Source organism: Saimiri boliviensis, chromosome 14 (assembly GCF_048565385.1).
Source record: "Saimiri boliviensis isolate mSaiBol1 chromosome 14, mSaiBol1.pri, whole genome shotgun sequence".
Classification (NCBI taxonomy): Eukaryota; Metazoa; Chordata; class Mammalia; order Primates; family Cebidae; genus Saimiri; species Saimiri boliviensis.
The window spans coordinates 29,503,514-29,519,453 of NC_133462.1; the positions used below are offsets into that span (position 1 = coordinate 29,503,514).

Genomic DNA, 15,940 nt, shown 5'->3' on the forward strand with positions numbered 1-15,940 from the left:
GTGATTCTCCTGCCTCAGCCTCCCAAGCAGCTGGGATTACAGGTGCCCGCCAGCACGCCCAGCTAATTTTTGTATTTTTAGTAGACACGGGGTTTCACCATCTTGGACAGGCTGGTTTTGAACTCCTGACCTCGGCCTCCCAAAGTGCTGGGATTACAGGCAAGAGCCACTATGCCCCGCCTCTTTTATCTTGTTTTACCTTTTTGAGACAGTGCCTCACTCTCGCCCAGGCTGGAGTGCAGTCATGAGATCATGGCTCACTATCGTCTTTACGCCTCCCTCTTTGCCACCAGGCCCAAGTGATCCTCCCACATCAGAAGCCTTGCTAATGTTTAAGTTTTTTGGTCGAGATGGGGTCTTGCTATATTGCACAGGCTAGTCTCAAACTCCTGGCCTCAAGCGATCCTCCTGCCTCAGCCTCCCAAAGTGCTGGGATTACAGGTGAGAACCACTGCACCTGGCTGCTTGGGTATTTCTCTCTCTCTCTCTCTCTCTCTCTCTCTCTCTCTCTCTTTTGAGATGGTCTCACTCTGTCGCCCAAGCTGGAGTGCAGTGGGGTAATCTCGGCTCACTGCAACCTCTGCCTCCTGGGTTCAGGTGATCCTCCCAATTATCTGGGACCATTATGCCCAGCTAATTTTTCTATTTTTAGTAGAGATGGGGTTTTGCCATGTTGGCCAGGCTGGTCTTGGATTCCTGGCCTCAAGTGATCCTCCTGCCTTGGCCTCCCAAAGTGCCACAGCACCCAGTCCAGCTCTTGTAAAAGCCTGCTAGCACCGAGCTCAAATTTTTACACATCAAATTGTTTTACACACAGCCCGAATAAGCAAAATGTTAGCCAGTGAGAGCCTGTTTGCTTCCTGCGTCTCTGAGCCATGGATAAGATGAACCTTCCTTGTGGATTTCTTTTTCTTTTCTTTTTTTTTTTTTTTTTTTTTTTTTTTGATACAGAGCCTCACACTGTCACCCACGCTGTAGTGCAGTGGTGTGATCTCGGCTCACCGCAACCTCCGCCTCCTGAGTTCAAGCAATTCTTCTGCTTCAGCCTCCAGAGTAGCTGGGACTACAGGCGCGTGCCACCACACTCAGCTCATTTTTGTATTTTTAGTAGAGACGGGGTTTCACCATGTTGGCCAGGATGGTCTCGATCTCCTGACCTCGTGATCTGCCCACCTCAGCCTCCCAAAGTGCTGAGATTACAGGCGTGAGCCACCGCGCCCGGCCAACCTTGTGGATTTTAAGACCCTAAGTTGCGACCGCCCTGCAGGACTCTCTGACCCAGAGACTCAGTGTTCCTGCTGTAGAACATCACCTAGACGCGTAAGCCCCCTCTCTGATCCCCCTCTCCCCCGGGAGTTCCCTTGCCTTAGCCTCCAAAGGGCTTATGCTGTGAGGGACTTCCCTTGTATGCAAACCTGCCATTCAAAGCATCCCCTAAATAAAGCTCACTGCGTGCAACTCCCACTGGGTGGGCATCTATTTCCTTCATCAGTCGCCCCCCTCCCACGCTTGACCTAGCCCACCAGGCCTCAGGGAGGGCGGGGCCAAAGTGGATTGGGGCGGGGCCTCTGAGATGGGGGCGGGGCCTCTGAGGTGAGGGCGGGGCCTTTCAGAAGGCCCACGTGCCGAGCCCTTAGAATGCCCTACACCTGGGGCAGGTAAAGGGCTGACTGGTGGACAGAGCACACGTGAGGCCGTGTCTCCACTTCCCCCTCCAGGCCTCGGGTGGGCCTCTCTGCCCATTCCATGGTGAATGTGTGAGGCCTCCTGAGGTGGGACAGCGATGCAGGAACTGCCTGGGCCTCAAACATCCCCTCCGGCATCTGTGAAATGGGTCTACGCAGGACTCACCCGTAGGCTCCGTTGCTAATGAGTTTGATGGTCTCAAAGTCGCTCTCGCATGGCTTCCTCCGGGACTGGCCGACCAAGGTGCGGCTCTGGGGGATGAGAAGGGCTGAAAGTCCTGCCCCACTGCAGGGCTGGCCTGGCTCCTGCCCCCAAGCCCAAACCTCTGGTCCTGGTAGCCGATGCTACCTCCTCCCCTGTCCAAACTTCTTCAACTCAGCTTCTGACTTTCTGTACTTTTTTTTGCTCACAGCTGTGCCCTCCTCCTGGAAAACTCTTACACATCCTGCAAAACTCACCTTTCCGGTGCCCCTCCCCACCCGACCTCCAAGTCAGGGCAGTCCCATGTGCCATCACCTTGCCTCCAAAGTCACACGTGCTAATTAACCTAAATGCAAGACCTTGGCAAACCCAGCCCTTTCTTCTCCGGTCCACTCTGGAAAGAACAAGATGGGCGGGGGCCCGCAGGCTCTGCGACTCACCTCCGGGGACTCAGGTGCTGGGGGCTGTTCTTCTTCGAGGTGACTCAGTGGCACCATCTCTGCAAGATGAAGGAGGAGCCTCAGCTGGAGTCTCCCACCTGACCCTGCATCACCCGGCAATTTCCCGACGCCTCTGGAGTTGCGGTGCCTCCCCTGGCCAGCTCCCACGACACTGTCATGAAGCCACACCTGGGAGGCTGGATGAAGCAGTGACTGAGGCACCTTCTAGAAGGGCCAGTGGGCTGCCCCGGCTCCGAAGTGTTCAATCATGATCAAACTCAGGCTCTGAGCCTGGAGCCCAGAGGTCTGAACACAGATGTGACACAGGCCCCCTGGGTGTCAGCTCCAACAGCTTCCTCAGCCCAGGTGGAGGGTCCAGTGCGTTCTGGTCTCAGACCTTGGCAGAAGGGCAGCCCTAGCGAATGCCCAGCAAACACGGTCCAGACACAGACCACATGTGACCTGGCCTCAGGCACAGCTGGGTTGGATTCCCTGCTCAGCCTCATCTGCCTGGAGCCTCAGTTTCCTCAGCTTTATTTTTTATTAGTACGATTATGTATTTTATTTATCTATTTATTTTTTTGAAATGGAGTCTTGCTCTGTCACCCAGCCTAGAGAGTGCAGTGGTGTGATCTCGGCTCACTGCAACCTCCGCCTCCTGGGTTCCAGCGATTTTCCTGTCTCAGCCTCCCGAGTAGCTGGGATTACAGGCGTGTGCTACCACGCCCAGCTAATTTTTGTATTTGTGTTATCTTTTCTGTTTTTCTTTCCTTTTTTTTTTTGCTTTAAAAAATTATTATTAGGCCGGGCGCGGTGCCTCAAGCCTGTAATCCCAGCACTTTGGGAGGCCGAGGCGGGTGGATCACGAGGTCGAGAGATCAAGACCATCCTGGTCAACATGGTGAAACCCCGTCTCTACTAAAAATACAAAAAAAAAAAAAAAAAATTAGCTGGGCATGGTGGCACGTGCCCGTAATCCCAGCTACTCAGGAGGCTGAGGCAGGAGAATTGCCTGAGCCCAGGAGGTGGAGGTTGTGGTGAGCTGAGATCGCGCCATTGCACTCCAGCCTGGGTAATGAGCGAAACTCCATCTCAAAAAAAAAAAAAAAAAAAAAAAATTATTATTATTATTTTTGAGACGGAGTCTCACTCTGTTGCCCAGGCTGGAGTGCAATGGCACGATCTCGGCTCACTGCAACCTCCGCCTCCTGGGTTCAAGCAATTCTCCTGTCTCAGCCTCCTGGGTAGCTGGGATTACAGGCACGCGCCACCATGCCCAGCTAATTTTTGCATTTGTATTTGTATTATTATTATATTTTGAGACAGAGTCTCACTCTGTCGCCCAGGCTGGAGTACAGTGGTGCGATCTTGGCTCACTGCAAACTCTGCCTCCTGAGTTCAAGGGATTCTCCTGCCTCAGCCTCCTGAGTAGCTGGGATTACAGGTGCCCACCACCACACCCAACTAATTTTTGTATTTTTAGTAGAGATGGGGTTTCACCATGTTGGCCAGGTTGGTCTTGAACTCCTGACCTCAGGTGATCTGCCCACCTCTGCCTCTCAAAGTGCTGGGATTAGGCATAAACCTCTCAAAGGCATAAACCACCAGGCTCGGCTGAGTTTGATTATTTTAGAGACAGGCTCTTGCTCTGTCACCCAGGCTGGAGTGCAGTGGTGCCATCACGGCTCATTGCAGCCTCAGCCTCTTAGACTCAAATGATCCTCCCACCTCAGCCTCCCGCGTAGCTGGGACCGCAGGCATGCACCACCACACCTGGCTAATTTTTAAAAATACTTTTTGTAGGGCCGGGCGCGGTGGCTCAAGCCTGTAATCCCAGCACTTTGGCAGGCCGAGGTGGGTGGATCACGAGGTCAAGAGATCGAGACCCTCCTGGTCAACATGGTGAAACCCCGTCTCTACTAAAAATACAAAAAATTAGCTGGGCATGGTGGCGCGTGCCTGTAATCCCAGCTACTCAGGAGGCTGAGGCAGGAGAATTGCCTGAGCCCAGGAGGCGGAGGTTGCGGTGAGCCGAGATCGCGCCATTGCACTCCGACCTGGGTAACAAGAGCGAAACTCCGTCTGAAAAAAAAAAAAAATACTTTTTGTAGAGATGGGGTCTTGCTGTGTGGCCCAGTCTAGAGTGCAGTGGTGTGAACATAGCTCACTGCAGCCTCAAACCCCTGGGCTCAGGCAATCTTCCCACCTCAGCCCTCCGAGTAGCTATGACTACAGGCATGTGCCATCACGCCTGGCTAATTTTTTTTTAAAAAACAGAGGCAGGGTCTCACTATGTTGCCCAGGCTGGTCTCAAACTCCTGGCTTCAAGTGATTCTCCTGCACTGGTCTCCCGCAGTGCTGGGATTACAAGTGTAAGCCACTGAGCCCGGCCTCCCCAGCTTTAAATGGGAACAGTGGCAGGCCAGTCCTGATGACTGCAGGACCAGGCTGGGTCCAAGTTTAATGCTCCAGGTTTCGGTTCCTCCTATCCTGGCTATTTGTGGAAATTGTGTTTTGTTTTTCTTTTCTCTTTTTGAGACAGGGTCTGGCTTTGTCACCCAGGCTGGAGGACAGTGGTGTGATCACGGCTCTCTGCAGTCTCAACCTGCCAAGTTCGAGTGATCTTCCCACCTTAGCCTCCCAAGTAGCTGGGACTACAGGTGTGCACTACCACACCCAGCTACGTTTTTTTTTTTTTTTTGAGACGGAGTGTCACTCTTGTTACCCAGGCTGGAGTGCAATGGCGCGATCTCAGCTCACCGCAACCTCCGCCTCCCGGGTTCAGGCAATTTTCCTGCCTCAGCCTCCTGAGTAGCTGGGATTACAAGCACGTGCCACCATGCCCAGCTGATTTTTTGTATTTTAGTAGAGACGGGGTTTCACCATGTTGACCAGGGTGGTCTCCATCTCTTGACCTCGTGATCCACCCGCCTCGGCCTCCCAAAGTCCTGGGATTACAGGCGTGAGCCACCGCGCCCGGCCCTACATTTTTTTTTTTTTTTTTTTGAGATAATTTCACTCTGTCGCCAGGCGCCAGGCTGGAGTGCAGTGGCGCGATCTCAGCTCACTGCAACCCCCACCTCCTGGGTTCAAGCGATTCTCCTGCCTCAGTCTCCCAAGTAGCTGTGACTACAGGCAGGTGCCACCACACTTGGCTGATTCTGTGTTTTTTAGTGAAGACGGGGTTTCACCATGTTGGCCGGACTGGTCTTGAACTCCTGGCCTCAGGTGATCCACCCGCCTCGGCCTCCCAAAGTGCTGGGATTCCAGGTGTGAGCCGCGGCGCCCGGCCTCCATCTGGCCTTTCCCAGCCTTGGTTTCCTCTTTCCATCCCGGCTTACCCTCCAGGGGGTCCTTGGCCAGGCCCAGTTGCCCGATGATGTACTGTGGAAGGTCAGTCTTAATGCCTTGGCCCTCCCGCGCATGGCCCTCGGCCGCCTCCAGCAGGTGGTAAAACTCCTCGGGGTCAAACTCCTAGGGGCACAGGAGGGCGGGTCACCCAGGGCTTGGCTCCATCTGCAGGCCTTTGCACATGCTGTTCCTCTGCCTGGAACACCCTTCCCGGCTCACCCACTGGGTCTCCGCTCCGGACCCCTCCTCGGGGAAGCCCACGCTAGCCCAGCAGCACCCTCGGCGCCTCTCAAAGCCCTCCACGATGGGAACTGTCACTCGTGTCTCGGCAGGACTGCCGTGGGCCCAGTCTCAGTTCTGCCGGGAGCCCACGCTGTGCAACAAGAAACTTACCAGACACTCCAGCAGCCGAGCCGGCCGTGAGATGATGATCAGCAGTTTCCGGACAAGCTGGACGATGAAACCGACCTCCTCACTGTCTGAGCGCTCGTGGGCCTGGGGGAGGTGGGTCGTGGCGTCACCCACAAGCCCTCAGCTCCGTTTGGCCCGGCCCCCCACCCCTCCGTTGCCCCACATCTCACTACATGCAAAAACCCCAACACGCAAAAAACCACCCACATCCTGCAGAAGCCGCTCCAGCTTGTCCTGCATCTCTAGGAAGTAGCGGGAGGTGACGAGGTTGTCGCCAGACTTGGCCAGGCAGTCTCGGGCCAGCTCCACGATCTGGTGGTGGATGAAGCCCAAGACGCCATCAGCCAGCGCCAGCCGGGCGCCGGGCGCGTGGGCCGTCAGGAACTCCTGCAGACGGCCCTCCATCTGTGCTGTGGCCTGGGTGGGGTGAGACGGGGCGACCTGGTCAGAGGGCGGGGCTGGGGCGACACACACACGGAAGGGGCAGGAGGGGCACGGCTGGGGGGAGAGGAGATGGGGCGATGGGGGCGATGGGACGGGAGGGCTGGGGCAGGAGGAATGACATCTTTCCATGGAAGGGGAGGGAAAGATGGACATGAACGCAAGGGGGGCACAGCCAGGAAGACAGAGTGCCGCGGAGAGACTGCAACGTGCAGAGCAGCACAGAGGCTGGTCCAGCTGCCAGGCATCGCCCACCTTGGGGAACCTCTCCCGGTACACGTGATTCATCATGACGATCTCATTGTCGAAGGTCCCCGTCGCGCGGCCCGGGCTGAAAGGAAGATGGCTGCTTGTGACATGGGACTGAGACCAACCCCCGGGGGAGGCTGTCGGGGGGCTCTGAGCCAGGGCCGAGGGACAAGAGTCAGAGGTGAGGCGCAGGTAGGGTCAGGGCCGGGATGGAGGAGGAGCCAGCACTCGGGCCTCCAAGCCAGCCCAGGGAGAGGCCGGGCCTGGGGCCAGGGGTCAGGACCCACCTGAGACTGCGGGAGCGGGGGCGGAGGCGGGGTGACCGGCCGCCTTCCTCATCAAGCACATTCTCTGAGCTGCGGAAGTGCTTGGACAGGAAATGCAGCTCGTCCGGCGTCGGCTGGAAGGGAAGCTGGTGGAGACGTTCCCGGGAGGATGAGCTTGACTAGTAGGGAGCAGCGGGGATCAGAGCCATGAGTTCGCTGTCAGTGCTTCGACCGGAACCCCAGCACCACCCCTCAAGGCCCAGGCTGCCTGCTGGCCATCAGATGGTAACATTCTTTCTCCTGCCTAGCTCCTATGCATCCCTCAAAACCCTACCTCTGATGCCCCCTCCTCCAGGAAGCGTTCCCTGCCTCTACCCGTGGGCAGCCCTAAGTTCCCCTCTGGCCAAGCCCTTACCCCACAGGCTGGGGATATCTGTATCCCCCGAACTGGAGGATATTTCGGGGCCAAGGCTGGGTCTTCTCAGGGGCCCCTGCATTTCCCAAAATGAGGCATGGAGGAAGTAGCTAGCATGTTTGCTGACTGCACAACTACCCAACACCTTGGAAAAAACCCCACAAAGGTGTGTCCCCCCACAACCCGGCATCTGCCTGTCCGCCCGCCAAGGTGGGGCTATGGGTACCGAGAGGGTGGAGCTGGGTGTGTTGGTTCCATAGCCGGAAGATGGGAGGGACGCGAGGGACCATCTTCTGCCGTCTGCCCTGGAGAGGGGAACAAGGACATATGGAAGGAAGGCCCGGCCCCTGTGGTTTGCGGGGACCAAGAGCAGACACTGTGGCCGGCATATTCTGGAAGGACTTCTTGAAAAACACCAAGAACACAGACACAGCCTGACCAAGTCCACTATCCGCTCTCTCTCTTCAGGCACCTGTTCCAGGAAGCCCCCTGTGACTTCAGCTGCCACTGTGTCCCCTTGTCAAAGCTTCAACCTCTGACTTGTAGCTTCTGGGGTACACACTGGCTGTCCCCACCAAACAGAGGACTCCCCAGGGGCCAAGGGCCGGCCACCCATTTGCAACCATGCCCTCAGCCCCTAGCGCAGAGCGTGCACACAGCAGGAGCTTAATGAATGTTGCTGTATGAATACATGAAATGCAAGCATCTTGCCACATGACAGGTGCTCAATCAGCTCTTGTTTAGTGAATGAATGAATGATTTCTTTAGGGAGTTAGTGATTCTTAGACGGGGCTGTATCCCCCCACGACCCCCCGCCCCCTGGGCTGGTTGAAATTACCTGTCCGTGCGTGAGACGTGGCTGCAAAATGTCATGCATGGTAGGGATGGAAGCCAGAGGGGGAGACCACCACCAGACGGGCCAGGGGAGGGGAAAAGGCGAATGAAATGAATGAGGAGCCAGGTCTAGCCCCAAGCAGGTACCCCTGCCCAGCCCCTGCCCGTGGTGCCCGCGCTGTCTCCCAAAGGTGGCAATCACTCACCTCCGGGCAAAGGGGAAGTTGAGGGCAGAGGCAGCCGAGAAGTTCCGAGGGCTATCCAAGGGGCTGCTGCCTGCTGAGGAGGAGGCAGGGAAACTGAGTCAGCGGGGCAGAGGCAGGACACAGCATCCACTGGCTGCTCCCACACTCACCCGTTGGGACCGACAGTGGCGACAGGGGCCGGGAGAGGGTCGGGGAGGGCGTTCCTACCACCAAGCTCTTGCGGTTTCCGCTGCGGCAGCTGTGGGGGGAGAAGGGGACAGGCTCAGGGGGCTGCCCAGGCCCCTGCGCTAAGAGGACCACGTGCCAGGCCTAAGTCGCACAGGCAGCCCGCTCTGGAGCAGGATGGGACGCTGGACGTGACCACGCCCACTCTGCCCCCAGCTGGGTTCCGACATGGCCCTTAGCCAGGTCTGGCAAGGAGTCACCCCTTGACCAGCATTCCTTCCTATTGAAGCTACTGCTGGCCAGGCATGGTGGCTCATGCCTGTAACCCCAGTGCTTTGGGAGGCCAAGGTGGGAGGATCCTCTGAAGCTGGGAGTTCAAGACCAGCCTGGGCAACAAGCAAGACCCCGTCTCTATACAAAATTTAAAAATTAGCTGGGTGAGGTGGTGCACACTTGTAGTTCCAGCTACTCAGGAGGCTGAGGCAAGAGGATCGCCTGAGCCCCAGGAGGTCGAGGCTGCAGCGAGCCATGATCTTGCCACTGCACTCCAGCCTAGGTGACAGAACAAGACCCCGTCTCTTCAAAAAACAAAAACAAGGCTGGGCATAGTGGCTCACACCTGTAACCCCAGCACTTTGGGAGGCTGAGGCGGGCGGATCACCTGAGGCCGGGAGTTTGAGACCAGCCTGGCCAACATGGAGAAACCCCGTCTCTGCTAAAAATACAAAAGTAGCCGGGTATGGTGGTACACGCCTGTAATCCCAGCTACTTGGGAGGCTGAGGAAGGAGAATCGCTTGAACCCGGGAGGTGGAGCTTGCAGTGAGCTGAGATCGCGCCACTGCACTCCAGCCTGGGCGACACGAGTGACACTCCTTCTCAAAAACAATAACAAAACCAAAACAAACTATTGGCAGGGTTGTTGTTAACAGCAAGGGCACGAAGGGCTTCTAGCCTGACAGTGGACACTCCATATGGCCAGGAGCCCCTGCCCGTTTTTCAGGGTTCTGTGTTACAGTCCTACACCATATCTTTCCCCGTGCCCTGGCTACTGCCGCCAGCACCGGCAAATCGGGGGGGCCACACCCTGGAGCCCAGAGATGAGCTGAGACACCCCATTCTACCCACCCCTCCTGAAGCCTCTGCCCTCATCTCGACAAGCCTCCTTTTCCCCAGGATGCCCCTACAATGCCAGTGCGACCCAACTGAAACCCTAAGTGCCACCTCGTGCACGGTCCTGCCTGTTCTGCTGAACTTGTGCCCACGCGTTTCCCTCCTTCCATCCTGGTCCCCATCTGGCCACCAGCCCCCTGGCCCGGCTCTTTCACACTCACACCCTGCCTGGCCTCTTCTCTCACCTGGGCCCCGGCCCCAGCCCACACCCTGACAGAAGGAAGCTGGGAGCGACACCGTCCCCCGCCCCAGCAGAGCAGTCACCCAGCAACAGCTCTGCTCGACAAGAGCATCGGCCCACACACCCCAAGCTGCCAACGCAGCGCAGCGGCGGGAGAACCTCGCGGGGAGGGAGAGATGAAGTCTCGGGGCCTCCGAGGTGCAGAAATGGGGGTCCCCAGCAGAATGAAGGTCAAGCCATGGGAGAATCAGCGTATGATCATCGAGGAACACAGGTGACAAGGTGGGCAGGGAGAAGAGGCTCAGCCTGTCTATGTCTCCACCTGTGGCTGTGCCTTGAGCCTCAGTTTCCCCATCTCTGTACCGTGAAGGATGAAACCTACATGCAGCTTTGGGCTGGACTCGGGTGCATATGTGGCTGTCTCTGCCTGGCCGTGGCTCACAGGGCCTGACTCACGCCAGGAGCGCAGGCAATGCCTCCTGAGTGACTTCCAGCCCCAACATGTACCAATCCCGACAAGCCCCAGAGTTGGGAGAGACTGGCTGGGCCCATTTCCCCGACTGGGAAACTGAGGCCACAGATGTCAACAGCCACAGTGATGGTCTCCCAGCCTGAGCTGCAGAAGCAAAAGTGAAACCCGCAGGCTCCTGCAAAACTTCCTGCCAACCCCCCAGCGCTCGCTCACCTGCCTGTCTCCACATCCTCTCCCAGCCCCTCACCTGGGTCCTCGCCCCCACACTGCACCACCAGCACCCTCCTTCTCCCATCCTGCTGTATCACTTGTCGCTTCCAGAAGCATTTGGGAAAAACAGTCGCCCTCCCTCCTGTTCCAGGGCGAGGTCTTCTTGAAAACCCGGCCAGATGTGAGGCCTCAAAGGAGAACCAGGTATCATCCATTCACTTCCCAAGCATCTATGCAGGGCCGCCTGTTTGCCCAGCTCTTCCTGGAGGAGATCCAGGACCTCCAGAAGTTGCCATCTGAGAACCATCTTCTCTTGATACCCAGGACACAGCAGACAGAATGTGGCAGAGAGCAGGGGCATGAAGCCAGCCAGCCCCGCGTCCCTCATCCCTCTGGCACCCACATCTCCCCTCCACTGCTCCCCACGATCTTGGAGGGAAGTTTAAGCCCTGGACACAGCATTCGAGGTCTTTCAGTAGCTGGTCGCACTGCCCAGACTTTGCCCCAGTCCTGCACCAAGAAGAAACCCAAGCACAGAGAGGTTAAGGAGCTACCTGAGGTCACACAGCCTGGTAGTGGCTGAGTCGAAATCTGAACCCAGGTCCGACAGAATCCACAGCCCTCACTTAGTCTCTCTGCTTCTCAAAAGGGGAAACTGAGACTGTAAGAGAGGGGAGGCTTTGGTGGGGGTTAACCCCAGCTATCCGGACTCCTGACACCCCACCCACATGCCAGCCTCGTGCAGTCAATATTTGCTTCTGAGCCAACATTTCTGCTGAATGGGCCCCCAGGGAAAGATCAGCCTGTTTTTCCAAGAAGTTCCTCCCAGCTTCTGCCCAGCCCTGGACACCCGGTTCGAATCCTAGCTCAGTCGCAACTCACTCCTGTCTCACCACCCCAGCTGCGACGCTGGAAGACAAGTCACCCCAGTTCAAGGAATGAGGGGCGAGAGGAGGGTGCCAGAGACCCCGGGGACACCTCGAGCCACAGGCGCCCTCTCCCCTTCCCACTGCTGCCACACACGGACGCTGGCCGTGGCCCCCGCCACGCGGCCCGGACACACTTCTGGCAGCTCCTGTTTGCTCGGCCGGCCGCCGAGCCTTCGCCGGCGCCGTGCCCCCTACCTCTTGGAGCGCTGCAGCAGCGCGCCTTTGGCCAGGCGGCTGCGATGGCCGGGAGCCGCCACCGCCGTCCAGTAGCTGGGGTCGGACATGCTGCTTCCTTTTGTGCCGCCGCCGCCGCCCGAGGCCGGGAAGGCGCGGGGGCGCAGCCGGCGGCGGCGGGGCGCGAACCTCGGCGGCGGGATCGGCCGGGGAGCCCCGCGGAGCCGGGCGGGGTTGGGGGCGCGCTGGGCTGCGGGGTTAGGGGGGCGGCGAGAAGGAAGCGCGCGCCCCCGAGCGCGGACGGGAACTCCGCCCAGGCGAGTGCGGGGGCGGGGCCTTCTGGGGGCGGGGCCCGCCGGGAGGCGGAGCGAGCGACGCGGAAGCGAGGCCGGCGGACCCCGAGCGGGCGAGTGGGCGGGGCGCTGCCAGGGCCGCGGGCGGAGAGGCGGAGCGTTGCTAGGGCCGCGGGCGGCGGGGGCGGGGCGTTGCTAGGGCCGCGGGCGGCGGGGGCGGGGCGTTGGCAGCTTTGGAGCCGGGGACAACAAGGTTTTTGGCTCCTTTCTGCCAACATGTTAATCTAATCACTCCCTCCCTCCTTTTCCTCTCGCCCGGGGCACTGACCCCTTCTCAGTGCGGCTCCCCAGACCCACCCAGCGTCCTGGCCCGGCTCATGCTACCACGCCCACCCTGATCCCACTATTGGGAATCCAGCTTGGCAAGACAGCGTCCCTTCCTCTGAAAAACCCTCTTTTGTGTCTGGCCGGCTCTGTCTTCCCCAGGTTGGGGGGCTCCTCGGGGTCCCTGCAGTTCCCAGCACCGGACTGGCACACAGGGTGTGTTTGGCAAATTGAGTCGGGGCGTCTGACGTGCTCTGCCTCTGTGTGGCGGGAAAGGCCACCAGCCCTGCCTCAGTCAGGAATCGACCACCTCAGTCTCCTCAACTGTGAAATGGGAGGAAAACTGGGCTGACATGAGCATTACACAAATCAGATGCAAGAGGGCGCTTCCAAGGGCAGCTGGTATATATGCTCTGTATCTGTATATCATTGATCTCTATAATCGATAGCATCAGGCTAACTTCCAGGCCTCTATTTCCCCACGTAGAACATCCCCCATAGTGAAAACAGAATAAACTCTGAGACACAGAGCCTGGTACTGGGCTGAAGGCACAATATGTGTTCGCTGTGGAAGCCGCTATGGAAGCAGAAGTGTCTCCCAAAGTAGGCACTGAATGAATGCTTCCTCCTGTCATGACAGTCCAGGGACGTCAAGGGCAGTGTCATCACGAGGGATGCCCCTTCCTGGGCCACAGGACACTTTGGGACCCAGTCTAGACCCAATGCTGGAGCCCAGGCTTCATAGCTAAAGAGATGATTTTCTTTTTGAGACAGAATTTTGCTCTTGTTGCCCAGGCTGCAGTGCAATGGTGCAGTTTCAGCTCACTGCAGCCTCCGCCTCTAGGGTTCAAGCGATTCCTCTGCCTCAGCCTTGCGAGTAGCTGGGATTAAAGGTATGAGCCAGCATGCCCAGCCTTCATCTGGCCTTTCCCAGCCTTGGTTTAAAACCAGCCTGCGTGAGGCCAAGTGTGGTGGCTCACACCTGTAATCCCAGCACAGGGATTGGGAGGCTGAAGCAGGTGGTTCACCTGAGGCCAGGAGTTCAAGACCAGCCTGGCCAATGTGGCAAAACCCTGACTCTACAAAAATTACAAAAAATTAGCCAGCCATGGTGGTGGGCGCCTGTAATCCCAGCTCCTAGGGAGGCGGAGGCAGGATGTTGCGGTGAGCCGAGATCATGCCACTGCACTCCGCCCTGGGTGACAGGGCGAGACTCCGTCTCAAACAAATGAATAAAGAAACAAAAGAACACAACTGAGGAAACACAGATGGCATGTTGCCACCCGGCGTGTACCCCTAACCCCGTCAATTCTTATTCTCAAAGCTTTCCCAGACTCCCTGCTGGTGTCCCAGACACCCGGTGCCACCCACAGGCACCCCTGACCTAGTGGGTATCTCCCTAGGAAGGCCCCCAGGTTGCCCAGACCTAGGGCTCAAATACCCGTATCTGGCCATTCATTCACTCAACAAACACTTACTGGTCACATACTGTATGCCCACTCCAGTTCTGAACCCTGGAGACCCCGTAGGGACCAGGCCCACAAAACCCCTGTCCTCAGGGGCCCACCTAGTCCAGTGGGGGAGGCAGAGAGTAAACAGGATACAATTCTTTTTTTTTTTTTTTTTTTTTTTGAGTGTTGTCACTGCACCGAGCCAACAGGAAGCAATTCAATGAACAAGGTAATTTCGGCCACATGCCGTGGCTCGAGCTGGTAATCCCAGCACTTTGGGAGGCCGAGGCGGGCGGATCACCTGAGGTCAGGAGTTCAAGACCAGCCTAGCCAACATGGTGAAACCCCCATCTCTAATAAAAATACAAAGTTAGCCCGGCGTGGTGGCTCCCATCTGTCATCCCAGCTACTTGGGAGGCTGAGGCAGAAGAATCGCTGGAACCTGGGAGGCAGAGTTTGCGCTGAGCCGAGATCGAGCCACTGCACTCCAGCCTGGGCAACAAGAGCAAAAGTTTGTCTCAATAAATAAATAAATAAAGAAAGAAAATAAAAAATAAATAAAAGGCTGGTCACGGTGACTCACGCCTGCAATCCCAGCACTTTCAGAGGCTGAGACGGGCAGATCACCTGAGGTTAGGAGTTCAAGAACAGCCTGGTCAACATGGCGAAACCCCATCTCTACTAAAAATACAAAGATTAGCTGGGCGTGGTGGCGCACGCCTGTAACCCCAGCTACTCAGGAGGCTGAGGCAGGAGGATAGCTTGAAGCCGGGAGGCAGAGGTTGCAGTGAGCTGAGACTGTGCCATTGCACGACAGCCTGGGGGGCAAGAATGAGACTCCATTCTCAAAAATAAATAAATAAATAAAAGAATAAAAATAAATAAAGCCAGGTGCGGTGGCTCACGCCTGTAATCCCAGCATTTTGGGAGGCTAAGGTGGGCGGATCACCTGAGGTCAGGAGTTTGAGAACAGCCTGACCAATATGGTGAAACCCCATCTTTAAAAAAAAAAGAAAAAGAAAAAAAAAATAAAAATTTTTAAGAAATAGCTGGGCACGATGGAGCACGCCTGTATTCCCAGCTACTCAGGTGGCTGAGGCAGGAGAATCACTTGTAGCCGGGAGACAGAAGTTGCAGTGGGCCGAGATCGCGCCATTGCACTCCAGCCTGGGTGACAGAGTGAGATGCTATCTCAAAAAAAAAAAAAAAAAAAAAAAGATAATTTCAAACACCAAGGCTGAGAAGGGAAGAGAAAGGAGGGAGCAGTGCAAAGGGTGAACATAGCTGGGAGGCTTCTCAGAGGAGGGGGCCCTGCAGCCAGCCAGGCATGGAGGAGGGAGCTGTCCACGCAGAAAGTGGGTCCCGGGCAAAGGGCACAGCTCTCTGAGGCAGCACTAAGGGCAAGATGCCAGCGGGGGTGACCACAGAAGCCTTGTGGACTGCAGGAAGGAGTGCAATTTTCTTGTGGGAGCACTGGGGAGCCATGGAGGGCGCCTGAGCGGAGAAGGGGTGTGATTCGGACTGTTTGTAACCCCCCTTGTGTCTGCTCTGGGGAGCATGCTGTTGGGGGCAGGAATGAAGGTAGCGGGGGGCCAGGAAGGGGCTGGGACAGTGTTCGGGAGGGGAAAACTGAAGCTATGGAGAAGAGGGTGGATTGGGGACTTTTTTGGAGACCAGGGGAAAGGTGGGGTCAGAGATGGTGACAAGGTTCGCAATGGTCCCCTATGACTCCCAGGTATGCGGCTCGAGCCTCATTTGGGGAACAGATTCTCCGCAGTCTGGGGACCCAAGTGGGGATGGGGCCATAGTCTCCACTTGCTGTCACTATGTGCTGAGCCATCCCATATGCATGGGGACACACCTTTGCACACAGTAAAGGCGCTGGCCCCTTGTCCCCAGCCACAGCTACACCCAGTAACACCTACACACCCCCTATTACATATACCCACTGCCCTGACATCTATAGCAGGGAGAGACCTTCTCCCATGCTCATTTGGCCTCAGTTTCCCCCTCTGCAAAACAGGGCTGCAGCTGACAATCCAGAGGGCCTGCTGCCACAGCAAAGGCCTT

The 15,940-nt window shown here is 57.2% G+C and overlaps 1 protein-coding gene across 26 annotated transcripts in view; it reads right to left on the minus strand.

The window, feature by feature from the left end:
* The window catches only part of MAST3 (microtubule associated serine/threonine kinase 3), a 54,661-nt gene that overhangs the window by 19,397 nt on the left and 19,324 nt on the right, over positions 1-15,940 (minus strand). For 5 of the 26 annotated variants that reach the window (XM_074384390.1, XM_039466590.2, XM_039466594.2 and 2 more), the window contains 11 exons: positions 8,650-8,738; positions 8,501-8,570; positions 8,299-8,319; positions 7,687-7,765; positions 7,067-7,224; positions 6,786-6,861; positions 6,297-6,506; positions 6,072-6,173; positions 5,669-5,801; positions 2,328-2,386; positions 1,852-1,937 (listed from right to left, as the gene is read on the minus strand). In XM_074384390.1, coding sequence (XP_074240491.1) covers positions 1,852-1,937; positions 2,328-2,386; positions 5,669-5,801; positions 6,072-6,173; positions 6,297-6,506; positions 6,786-6,861; positions 7,067-7,224; positions 7,687-7,765; positions 8,299-8,319; positions 8,501-8,570; positions 8,650-8,738 — 1,083 coding nt within the window. Of the gene's footprint in view, positions 1-1,851; positions 1,938-2,327; positions 2,387-5,668; positions 5,802-6,071; positions 6,174-6,296; positions 6,507-6,785; positions 6,862-7,066; positions 7,225-7,686; positions 7,766-8,298; positions 8,320-8,500; positions 8,574-8,649; positions 8,739-11,253; positions 11,783-11,823; positions 12,120-15,940 lie in introns of those variants that run through there. The other 21 variants (XM_074384389.1, XM_039466589.2, XM_039466586.2 and 18 more) reach the window with 7 other exon arrangements.